Genomic DNA, 13,281 nt, shown 5'->3' on the forward strand with positions numbered 1-13,281 from the left:
ATATAATCTTTATGATTTTCTTTAAAATTTTATTTAACAACTTTTAAAATAAAGTATGAAATTTCTAAGATCTTTCTGGAAAAGAAAAATTAGTTGTACAAAAATTGATTTAAAAATTTACAAAACACTTTGGGAGACTGAGGTGGGCGGATCACGAGGTCAGGAGTTCGAGACCAGCCTGGCCAACATCGTGAAACCCCGTCTCTACTAAAAATACAAAAAATTAGCTGGCTGTGGTGGCAGGAGCCTGTAATCCCAGCTACTCGGGAGGCCAGGGCAGGAGAATCGCTTGAACCCGAGAGGCAGAGGTTGCAGTGACCAAGACTGCATCACTGCACTCCAGTGTGAGCAACAGATCGAGACTCCATCTCAAAAAAAAAAAAAAAATTACAAAATAAAAATAACTTTACAAAGTACAATCAGTTTTTCCCCACAATCAAGAAAATTTTAAGAAAGAAAAAAGACTTTAGTTTCAAAAAGTTAACAAAAATCATAATATTTTTCAAAGTGATAGTTACATGTTAAAAAGCATTCTTTTATCTGAATATTGCATGGATAAAACTAGAAAGAATAAACTGAAATCATTAGGATGATTTAAAAGTAACTAATAATTTCCTTTTTGATATAAATGTTTAATTTTGTGAGGTTTTAAAAAATTAAGCACTCACTTTGTTTTGATACAAAATAAAACATGCCTATTTTGTTTTTCTATAAAATGATATTCTCTCAACTTCTGTATTCACAGGTTATTTTTTGCAGTGAGCCAAGACTGTGCCACTGCACTCCAGCTTGGGCTACAGAGGGAGAGACTCTGTATCTAAAATAAAATAAAACAAAACAAAATAAAATAAAATAATTAAGGAAATTTCCAAAAAACAGATTAAACAGAGAGAAAACAGAAAGCTAAAAAAGAAAAAAAAGAAACATACCAGAAAAGTTCCCATTACTGAAGGATATAAATATCCAGACTGAAAGGTCCCACCAAAACGAAATAATGACTTCAATGAAAACAACAAAACACCCCCTGAAGACATCATCATCATGAAACCTTAGAATATTCAGAAATAAAGAAACCACAACAGTTTCTAGAGGGAGGAAAACAGATCACATACAAAGAAATGGGAACCAGAATGTCACTAGTCTTCTCAACAGCAAAGGTGGTGCTAGAATACACCAGAGCAATATCCTCAGATTTTTAAAGAAACATGACTTTTCAATCTAGAACGTTATGTACAGCCAACAACTACCAAGAGTAAGGGTAGACTACAGACATTTTTAGGCATGGAGTGTCTTAAATTATTGAAAAGATATGCTTTTACATGAAGACAGTAAAACAAGAAAGAAAATAAATGGGTTTCAATGAAAAAGGATTCAACATGGAGACAATTCCTGAGAAGAGCTGTGTACCAGGTCCAGAGAGCAACCTGTCTAGACTGCAGAAAGGCAGTTTGCAAGGAAAAAAAAATTCTAAAAATGAAAATCTGATAGAGGTTTAACAAACTGTGTGTGGACAGCTTATTGATATGCTTGAAAGATATTGATTAAAATACATGGTAAAATCATATTAGGCCCATAAAAAGCCAAGCAAAAAGCACAGCACTCATGCTTTTTATGGGCCTAATACAAAGAGACAAAAAGGCTGGGTGTGGTGGCTCACGCCTGTAAGCCCAGCACATTGGGAGGCCAAGGTGGGTGGATCACTTGAGGTCAGAAATTCAACACCAGCCTGGCCAACACGGTGACACCTCATCTCTACTGGAAATTTAAAAATTAGCCAGGTATGGTAGTGGGCGCCTGTAGTCCCAGCTACTCAGGAGGGTGAGGCAGGAGAATCACTTGAACCTGGGAGGCAGAGGTTGCAATGAGCTGAGATCGCGCCACAGCACTCCAGCCTGGGTGACAGAGCGAGACTCTGTCTCAAAAAATAAAAATAAAAAAGAGAAAGAAAAACATAATAGTATAACACTTGGCTCAACATCAAACAATCCAACAATAACATCTGATTTAAGATTTAATCAACGACTGTGATGAAACAATAAAATGATGAGGAGAAAGGAAAGTGGGAAGAACAGAGGTTTAAGACTATCCAATTTCTTAAAAGGGAAGTCAATAAATGTATAAAATTAGGTAAGTTAAGAAATAGTAACATAGACATATTATTTTGAAATATGAAAGCAATTGCATTAGCTCAAATTGTTGCAGGATCCCCCCTTGGAGGTGAGTAGTGGGGGCAAAGTAGGGAACTATTTGGTTTTATACATACACATACATATATATATATATTTTTTTTTTTTTCTTTTCTTTTTTTTGAGATGGAGTCACGCTCTGTCATCCAGGCTGGAGTGCAGTGGTGGGATCTCGGTTCACTGCAAGCTCCGCCTCCCAGGTTCACGCCATTCTCCTGCTCAGCCTCCTGAGTAGCTGGGCCTATAGGCACCTGCCACCACGCTCAGCTAATTTTTTGTATTTTTAGTAGAGATGGGGTTTCACCATGTTATCCAGGACAGTCTCGATCTCCTGACCTCATGAACAGCCTGCCCTGGCCTCCCAAAGTGCTGGGATTACAGGCGTGAGCCACCGCGCCCAGCCTGGTTATAACTTTTATAGCACTTACTATTTCTTTTCTTTCCTTTTTTTTTTTTTTTTTGAGACAGAGTCTTGCTCCGTTGCCAGGCTGGAGTGCAGTGGCATGATCTTGGCTCACTGCAACCTCCGCCTTCCAGGTTCAAGTGATTCTCCTGCCTCAGCCTCCTGAGTAGCTGGGACTACAGGCATGTGCCACCAGGCCCAGCTAATTTTTGTATTTTTAGTAGAGATGAGGTTTCACCACCTTGGCCAGGATGATCTCAGTATCTTGACCTCGTGATTCACCCGCCTCAGCCTCCTAAAGTACTGGGATTACAGGCGTGAGCCACCACGCCCTGCCTTGATTTTTTAAAATTTATTTTTTCTAACACCTTCATTGATGTATAATTCACACACTATACAGTCTATTTATTTATTTGAGATGCAATCTTGCTCTGTCACACAGGCTGGAGTACAATGGCACGATCTCAGCTCACGGCAACATCTGCCTCCTGGGTTCAAGGGATTCTCCTGCCTCAGCCTGAGTGGCTGGAATTACAGGCGTGCGCCACCACGCCCAGCTAATTTTTGTATTTTTTAGTAGAGACGGGGTTTTGCCATGTTGGCCAGGCTGGTCTCAAACTCCTGACCTCAGATAATCCACCCGCCTTGGCCTCCCAAAGTGCTGGGATTACAGGCGTGAGCCACCGCGTCTGGCTCAATCCATCCATTTAAACAAAAATGCATTCGTTTTTAGCATATTCACAGAATTGTGCAACCATCACCACAATCAATTCCAGAATATTTTCATCATCTTTAAAAGAAACCCAATACCCATTAGCAGTCACTTCCAATTTTCCCCAAATCCTTCCTTTGTTGTGTTTTAGTTTTTTTCCATTGTGGTAAAACATACATAACATAAAACGTACTATTTTAACCAGCTCAGTGGCATTAAGTACATTCATACTATTGTACAACCATCACCACTATCCATCTCCACAACTTTTTCATCATCTCATAATGGAACTCTCTACCCACTTAACAGTAACTCTCCATTCCTGAACTCCCCCCAACCCCTGGTAACCACTGTTCTACTTTGTCTCTATGCATTCGACTCATCTAGGTATCTCGTAAGTGAAATCATACCATATATTTGTCCTTTTGTGTCATGCTAATTTCACTTAGCATGACGTCCTCAAAGTTTATTCATATGTAGCATATGTCAGAATTTTTTTCCTTTGTAGGCCAGGCTCAGTAGCTCAAGCCTGTAATCCTAGCACTTTGGGGGGCAGAGGCAGGTGGATTGCTTGAGCCCAGCAGTTCAAGGCAAGCCTGGGCAATATGGTGAGACCTTGTCTCTAGTAAAAATACAAAAACTGAGGTAGGAGGATCACCTGAGCCTGGAGAGGTCAAGACTGCAGTGAGCCATGATTGCACCACTGCACTCCAGCCTGGGCAACAGAGTGAGACCCCGTCTCAAAGATTAAAAAAAACTCAAAACTCATAGAACTGTACACTAAAAAGGGTGAACTTTACTACATGCAAATTAAAAGTTTTTTCCTTTGTAATACTGAATAATATCCCATTGTATGTACATGCCACATTTTGTCTATCATCGATAGACACTTAGGTTGCCTCCATACCAATTTTTGGCTGTTGTAAATAATAGCCATGAATATTGGCATATATATATCTGTTCAATTCCCTGCCTTCAATTCATTTGTGAATATACTCAGAAGTGGGACTGCTGAATGAAACAGATAATTCTGTTTGGTTTTTTAAGGAACTGCCCTGTTTTCCACAGCAGCTAGGCATTCTCTATATATTCTAGATATTAGTTTCTTCTCAGACAGGTGACTTGCAATTATTTTGTCTAATTCTATGGGTTGCCTTTTTACTCTGTCGTTAGTGTCCTTTGATGTACAAGTTTTAAATTTTGATGAAGTCTAGTTTGTCTGGTTTTCCTTTTATTGCCTGTGTCTTTGGTGTCATATCCCAAGAAATCACTGCCAAATCCAATATTATAATGCTTTTGCCCTATGTTTTCTTCTTTTTTTTTTTTGAGACGGAGTCTTGCTCTGTCGCCCAGGCTGGAGTGCAGTGGCCGGATCTCAGCTCACTGCAAGCTCCGCCTCCCGGGTTCACGCCATTCTCCTGCCTCAGCCTCCCGAGTAGCTGGGACTACAGACGCCCGCCACCTCGCCCGGCTAGTTTTTTGTATTTTTTAGTAGAGACGGGGTTTCACAGTGTTCGCCAGGATGGTCTCGATCTCCTGACCTCGTGATCCGCCCGTCTCGGCCTCCCAAAGTGCTGGGATTACAGGCTTGAGCCACCTCGCCCGGCCGCCCTATGTTTTCTTCTAAGAGTTTTATAGTTTTAGCTCTTATATTTAAGTTTTATATATGGTACAGGTTATGTGTCCAACTTCATTCTTTCGATGTATATATCCAGTTGTTCAAATGCCATTTGTTGAAAAGACTGTCTTTCACTCATTGAATGAAGAATTGGCACACTTATGGAAAATCATTTGACCAAATATGTGAGGGCTTACTTTTGGGCCCTCTCTTCTATTCCATTGGCCTCTATGGCTGTCTTTATGCCAGTACCACGCTGTTTTGATTATGTTAGTTTTGTAGTAAATCAGAAGTGGGAGTCCTGCAACACTGTTCTTTCTCAATATTATTTCTGCTATTCAGGGTCTCTTGAGATTATGTATGAATTCTAGTATGAATTTTTCTTTTTTTGAGTAAGATTATCACCGTATTTATTTTCCTATAATTTTTCTATAGCTTCAACGTTTTCTCTTCAAAATCAAAAGAAAAATATCCCAAAATTTAGAACTGGATCATTTGGCCCTTTCTCTTCTTTATCTCCTCCCAGTTCAAACTGCTTGCATCTCTTAATGGATAGCATCCTCTTGATCTGCTGTTAGGCTCAACACATTCCAGCCTTAGCATAATCGTGGTTTTAGCCTTTGTATTAGTCTGTTTACACGTTGCTGACAACGACATACCCAAGACTGGGCAATTTACAAAAGAAAGAGGTTTATTGGACTTATAGTTCCATGTGGCTGGGGAGGCCTCACAAGGCGGAAAGTGAAAAGTACGTCTCACATGGTGGTAGATGAGAGCTTTTGTAGGCAAACTCCCCTTTTTAAAACCATCAGATCTCGTGAGACTTATTCACAATAATGAGAATAACACAGGGAAGACCTGCCCCCATGATTCAATTACTTCCTGCCAGGTCCCTCCCACCACATGTGGGAATTCAAGATGAGATTTAGGTGGGGACAGAGCCAAACCACATCAGCCTTCTTTTGGAAAACTGGCTTTGTCTGCCCACCACAGCCACTCTGCTTCCAATCATAGGGCCTCTTTCCCTGGGCATACAGGGAATCCTTGCCCTTCTCATACGGTGTCACTTTTGTAAGGTTGATGCTTGCCACACTTCTTACACGAGGTTCTTTGGGTTTTAGGTACACTGACCATCTCTGCAGCAGAGCTGCCCTGTCTATATGATGAAAACAGGAAACTGCATCTACAACCCTCACCTTGTGTCACTCACACATAACTGGATTTTTCTATTTTTTCAAAAATCACTGGGATGCTGACAGGCTGACAGAATCTGTAGAATGCTTTGGAAGTACTAACATCTCACTTAAATTAAGTCTTCCAATTCATGAATATGAGAATCTTTCCAGTTGTTTATATATTGTTTAATTTCTTTCAGTAATCTTTTGTAGTTTTCAGTGTACAAATCTTCTATCTCTTTGGTGAAGACAATTCCTAGGTATTTTACTCTTTTTGATGCTATTGCAAGTGGAATTACTGGCCAGGTGCGGTGGCTCACACCTGTAATCCCAGCACTTTAGGAGGCCAATGCAGTTGGGTCACTGGAGATCAGGAGTTCAAGACCAGCCTGGGCAACATGGTGAAACTCCGTCTCTACTAAAAATACAAAAATTAGCCGGGTGTGGTTGTGGATGCCTGTAATCCTAACTAGTCAGGAAGCTGAGGCAGGAGAATCGCTTGAACCTGGGAGGTGGAAGTGGCAGTGAGTCAAGATCATGCCACTGCACTCCAACCTGGGTGACAAGAGCAAAACTCTGTCTCAATAAACAAACAAATAAATAGATAAATGGAATTATTTTCCTAATTTCCTTTTTGTGTTGTTCATTAGAGAAACATACTATTTGATTTCTAAATAAGACCTTTGTATTACACATTAAATATACATATATCAAAAGAAGGCAAATATATTGCACTTTTCCAGAGCTCAAGCTTGATCAGAATGGAGATGAGATGCATTAAACATTTTATATTATTCAAATTATTAGATTCTGAATTTCAAATAAAAAGCTGCTGATATTTTTATGCTGTTCAAGATATTCTACTATAAGAATGAGGGTAAATTTCCATATATCTTACTTGCTTTTTCTTTTTTTTGAGATGGAGTTGCCCAGGCTGTTGCCCAGGCTGGAGTGTAGTGGCATGATCTCCACTCACTGCAACCTTGGAGGCCTCCCAGGTTCAGGCAATTCTCCTGCCTCAGCCTCTCGAGTAGCTGGGATTACAGGCACATGCCACTATGCCCAGCTAATTTTTGTATTTTTTAATAGGAACAGAGTTTCACCATGTTGGCCAGGCTGGTTTTGAACTCCTGACCTTGTAATCCACCTGCCTCGGCCTCCCAAAATGCTGGGATTATAATAAGCCACTGAGCCCAGCCATTTTTAATTTAGTTTAAAAGATCACACTCTATATTACTTCTTTTTGTTATTGAGACAGAGTTTCACTCTGTCACCCAGGCTGGAATGCAGTGGTGTGAGCACGACTCAATGCAACCTCTGCTTCCTGGGCTCAAGTGATCCTCCCACCTCAGCCTCCCCAGTAGCTAGGACCACAGGTGCACAACACCAAATCCAGCTAATTTTTACAATTTTTTATATAGATGGGGTTTCATCATGTTGCCCAGGCTGGTCTCGAATGCCTGGCTCAAGCAATCTATCCGCCTCGGCCTCCCAAAGTGCTGGGATTACAGGCGTGAGCCACCACGTCTAGCCTCACATTATTCCACTAGAGAACTATCAAGAGAGAATTATCTTTTGTAGCTGCCTGATTTTCTACACTCTCTCCACACATGTGGGTTCTGCCAGATTTTCTATCAGTATTCTTGCTTAGGCAAAACTCCCCATCAGTGGAGATGTTCAACAGAAGTTCTATACTGGGGATTTCAACCTGGATTGGGAGAGTGAATAGAAAGACTTAATGGATTGTCTTAATTCATATGACTCTACTATTCTAACATCATAGGAACTCAAGATGCCAGAAAATACTTGAAAGGTTTAGAGTTAAATAAAACAACAAAATCAACAAAACAAAACCAGTGAAATGAAAACTTTTGGCTCAACATTTTATTAGATCTAGACAAAGAAGCTTTGCCTAGAATGTACAATTTCAATGTGAAGAAAAGGCCCTTAAAAAATTACAAAGTTGTTTCTAGTATTCCAATTTTCTACACAAATTCCAGATCAGGCCAGGAATGGTGGCTAATGCCTGTAATCTCAGCGCTTTGGGAGGCCAAGGCAGGTGGATCACCTGAGGTCAGGAGTTCGAGACCAGCCTGGCCAATATGGGGAAACCCTGTCTCTACTAAAAATACAAAAAAAAAAAAAAAAAATTAGTTGGGCATGGTGGCAGTTGCCTGTAATCCCAGCTACTCAGGAGGCTGAAGCAGGAGAATCGCTCAAACCTGGAGGCACAGGCTGCAGTCAGCCGAGATCGTGCCACTGCACTCCAGCCTGGGCAATAGAGCGAGACTCTGTCTCAAAAAAACAAACAAAACAAAACAAAACAAAACAAAACAAACAACACAACAAAAAAACACACACAAATTCCAGATCAGAACTCTAGGAGAATGAATTCCCCACCACCTGTCTATCAATCAAATACTTACTGAATGACTATCATATTGCTAACACTATGCTAGGCACTAAAGATACAAAGATCAAAATACTGAATCCCTACCTTCAAAGAGCTCATCATCTAAGGTGGTAACAGACAACACATGGGGCAGTAGGGAATATGTACTGTGTTCCAGGTCAGGGTTAAGGTAGTAAGGAAGACGTCAGGAAAGGAAGCAGTAACCACTGAGTTGAATCTTAAATGATGAATAGGAGGTAGAGATTATAATGTGTTGGGCACTGTGCTAAGTGTTCAAGCTACAAAGATTAATCAGAGGAAGTCTCTGCACATAGTTCTGTAAGGGAAAAAGCCACATAAAAAAAATTTTCAAAACAATGAGATTAAAAGTTTTAAGACAGACATGTTGTAAAAATAGAGGAGAACAAGCTCAGTAGGGAAGGGGAATAGAGCAAAGGAAAGGCTACACAAAGAAACTCATGTCTAAGCTGAATCATGAAGGGTAAGCAGATATTCAATAGGTGGGCAACGCAGAGAGGAGGGCATTCTAGGCAAGGAGAATAGTATGAGCATTGGAACAAAGGTACAAAGTGTGACTTGAAAGAGCCCAGTGTGATTAGGAACTTGCATGTGGCTTAGTTTCACTGAAATGTAGGCTATGAAACAAAAAAGGGGTTAGGAGGGAAATAAAGTAAGAAAAGTAAAAAGAAATGTTATGAACTAAATCATGAAGATACTAGAATTCTCGTATGGTTATTAAACCTTTACATTTCTTTTTTCTTCTAAAAAAAACTTGGCTCAAGTGTGAAAAATTTTCTTGTTCATTTATACTTGATTAAATAAATATAGTAACATTTGTCATTACAGATACCTTTTTCAACTTTAGCTTTAAATGTTATCCACCTTCCACTTAGTGAACTTAAAACAATATAGTCAAATTCATTTTCTTTTTATAATTGATACCACTATTTTTACGCTTAGAAAATTCAGTTTAAAGGTCATTGTAAAGAATATCATAAAAGACCTAAAACAAGGTAAAATAGGGGTGTAGGGAAGAACTAACATGGATTCAAAATACATTAAGGAGATGGAACTAATATGTGAAAGGGAGAGCCTGAGATAGAAAGTGACTATCAGGAACACAAGGACAGCTTCTCAGAGAGGCAGTCCAAGAGTGGTCAGTTGAAGATGTAGGAGGAATTCTAGAAAAGTAACTAAGGAAGACAAGGTATTGACAAAATATTCTATATTTGCTCTCTCAAGAATTAATGAGTTATCCCTCCTGGTTTCCGTACATCTACAAAATCCTGAGTTTTCTTTTGCTTAAGTCCATTGGAAAGTTTAAAACTTCAGAGTATTATACATATACCTTAACATTATTTATGACATTGATGGGTACATGAAAATGACAAGTGTCAAACTGAATTTCATTTGGACTCCACGTGATTCAAATGATCAATTCCTTTGTTTTCCCCAATAAACTCCCAAGTTTCCTCTTTAGTAGAGCTACTTTTTGTTCTAAATTCTATGGCCAGTAAGACAAATTAACTTAATAAAACAACTTAAAAGACCATTTATTGGTTGTTTTAACTTCTATTTATTTTTGACTTTTAAGAGCTCATTATGGCCTGACCTAGGCATAAACTTTGGGATGTATTTGCAAAACTGATGAGAAAAACAATGAAGAAAATACAGTTATCTAATTTTATTAACTTATATGTAAAAATAAAATAAACTAAATTCACTTTGGCTACAGAAAACATATTACTCACCTGCGACCACATTCTGAATATTTACCAATATTTTTTAATATTAAGGCAGCTGTTAGTCGGATGTGTTTAGTTATTGGTCCCTCTTTTTCATCCTTAAAAAGAAAGGAAAAAAAGAAAGAATAAAGATCTAAATCATACAGGACTCAGACTTTTACAGATAAGGGTTTCAAGGCATGCTTACTGTAAAATCTCGAAAGACAAGGTTTCTTGATCCTCTCCTCAGAGCCATAAGTGCAGCACTGGGATGATTCACAATGGCCTTCTGTGCTCTAGGAGTTGAGCTTGTGCCCCCTACAGCTGGCTGCCTAAATTGATCAGAGAGAGAGAGAGAGTTAACATGATACTGCAGACAGACTGACAACTATGACCACCTTGCCAATCTCTTTAAGCTGGTTATTTAAAAATGGTGTTTAGAGGGTGACTAAAGGTCCAATGGTCTAGCATTAACGTTTATGTTCTGTGACAGCCTAGGCAAAGGGGCTCTTAGTAACAAGGTGAAGTTTCAAGTCTTTTATTTTCCAATCTATCAATTTTAAAGCAAATAGATGTTCCATCTTTAAAGTTACTGTACTGGGTAAATATGCAATCAAGACAAATTCAACATAGCGTCATAGTTACAGCCTTCTCATCTTTGAATATAATGTGAAGATTTTAACAAAGAAGAAAAGTCTACAATTTTTGCTACAAATTATTTCCAAATGTTACCTAAGGGTAAAGTAATACTACCTAAGAATGTACTGACACTGGTCATCCAGGAAAACACGGTATGATAACATGGAATTATGCTAAATACCACATTTCAAACTATTACTTACATATCTTAAATTTCATCATTATTTAATAATTTCAATGAATCCTTTCACTACAGTTCTGTTATTTATGAAAGATACAGAATGGAAGAACTGCAGAGATGATTTTATGTAAAATATGATTCAAACTACTGTAGATTTCTTTGGCCAAGCAGATAAAATGCATCATTATCTGTGTGCTCTGGTGAGATAGCAATGGAGATGCTGACTTATCATATATGAGGAAACACTGTTTCTGACACTGTAACTGGCTGCATGACTTTCAATATTTCTTTTCACATTTGAAAAGCAGGGGTATTTCTGATACATTTTTACTAATTCTGAATATTAAATTATTTTAAGCTAATTCTGAATATTAAATGAGACAACCTGAAAACAATCTTTAAACTGTAAACCAGTGTTATGTATGTTTATATGTGTGTGTATATACATATATTTGATAATGGCAAGATATGAAATCTCTTTGCCATTATCAAATAGATGATTACTCTCTTACAGGAAAAAGAACCATACACAGTACTTTTAGTTTACAAAGTATTTCTCATATATCATCTGTCATTACTTCCAATGACTGACTAGTCTACAAAACAGAATCAGTGTTAGAGCTCAAAGGTAACTTACAGACCGCATTGTCCAGCCAAAAGGAAAAGTGATGCCAAGAGAATCTAAGCAATTTGAACAGGGTCACATTGCTGGTTTGTGGCAGAGCTGGACTAGAACCCAGGTTTCTGGTCTCCTAATATGCTAAGTTGCATTTCATTGTTCTTGTGTTTTGGCTAGTTTCTTTTTGTATGTACAATAGGAAGTAAACTCATATTCCTTACTTGGTAGAAGACTTCTGACTTCCTGCTTGTCCTGGTTCATCTTGTTTTAATCCTGCAAGTAGGGCATCCTTTGAACAGTGCTTATCCTTATTGAGAAAGAGGAAGCAACAGAATGCACATCAAAATCTTTAATGCAAATGAGTTACTGATCAAATAGTATTTAAAAAGTGTACCTGCAAGTGGGTAATAAAAGAAAATCGCTGTCGCTGAAAAGGCTCACAACCTTCCCAAAGACACTGCCCTGGATATACATCTTTTCCTCCATGTTCAGTTGCTGCATGGTAGAAAACCTGTGAGGGTGTCTGAAACCACCTATAAAAAATAATAGTAGTAGACACTTGGATGTATTCAAGTATATTTTGAAACTATTTCAAAAATTTCTCTGCTTATATTTCCAAGTAGAATCATCAGTTGTACTGAACACTTTTGGTAATTTGTTTTAACATTCCTTATTCCTAATTCCCTACCTTCAGTGAAGGCTGACTAAAAATCTCTTAAAAGTGAATGAAATACAATTTAAAAACACCATAGAACATTATCTTATAAACAAATATCATACTCTATTGTACTTTTATAAATTGCTTATTTACTAGATTTCATATTAGATATAAGAGCTCAAGAATATCCAATCCAACAGTTCAAATTCTATAAGTTTTAGTAAGTCTGCCTTATAAGTTCACATTTATATGTCTGTCCACATTTTTAAGTCCCATATCTCACTCCTCCAGCACATATCCTATGATGTCTGAGTGGGCAGGTGGCAAAGCACACAAAACTGAAGGAAGTCAGATTTTATTCTCCCTTATTAGACAATATGGAAATGAGAGAGAACAGTGGAATCTAGACAGCAAAGAATGTATTAAAAGGCTTCAATTACTAATGAATAACTCAAATATTTGTGCAATCTATATATATATATATTTTGAGATGGAGTCTCACTCTGTCGCCAGGCTGGAATGCAGTGGTGTGATCTTGGCTCACTGCAACCTCCGCCTCCCGGGTTCAAGCGATTCTTCTGCCTCAGCCTCCGGAGTACCTGGGACTACAGGCACGCGCCACCACGCCCGGCTAATTTTTGTATTTTTAGTAGAGACGGGGTTTCACTATGTTGGTCAGGCTGGTCTCGAACTCCTGACCTCATGATCCACCTGCCTCGGCCCCCCAAAGTGCTGGGATTACAGGTGTGAGCCACAGCACCCAGTCACAATGAATATCTTTAAGATCTACAGCAAAGATCTCTTAGGTTGTGACTTTTTATGGCTGTCATATAAACATATATATATTTGAACCAGTTTTTAATGTGTAACAAATATCCAGTATCTCAAATTATTATTCCTTTAGGAATGACTAATATTTTAAAATAAAATTTAATCAAAAGTAATTAAATACT

General features: G+C 38.4%; 1 protein-coding gene across 1 annotated transcript in view; it reads right to left on the minus strand.

Moving 5' to 3' along the window:
• Positions 1-13,281, minus strand: part of ARID2 (AT-rich interaction domain 2) — a 188,990-nt gene that overhangs the window by 5,085 nt on the left and 170,624 nt on the right. Inside the window, exons 17-20 of the mRNA XM_033222332.1 lie at positions 12,065-12,203; positions 11,892-11,977; positions 10,440-10,563; positions 10,259-10,350 (exon numbers count right to left, since the gene is read on the minus strand). Coding sequence (XP_033078223.1) covers positions 10,259-10,350; positions 10,440-10,563; positions 11,892-11,977; positions 12,065-12,203 — 441 coding nt within the window. The remainder of the gene's footprint in view (positions 1-10,258; positions 10,351-10,439; positions 10,564-11,891; positions 11,978-12,064; positions 12,204-13,281) is intronic.

The sequence above is a fragment of the Trachypithecus francoisi genome, unplaced genomic scaffold, assembly GCF_009764315.1.
Source record: "Trachypithecus francoisi isolate TF-2019V2 unplaced genomic scaffold, Tfra_2.0 Lachesis_group11, whole genome shotgun sequence".
Taxonomy (NCBI): domain Eukaryota; kingdom Metazoa; phylum Chordata; class Mammalia; order Primates; family Cercopithecidae; genus Trachypithecus; species Trachypithecus francoisi.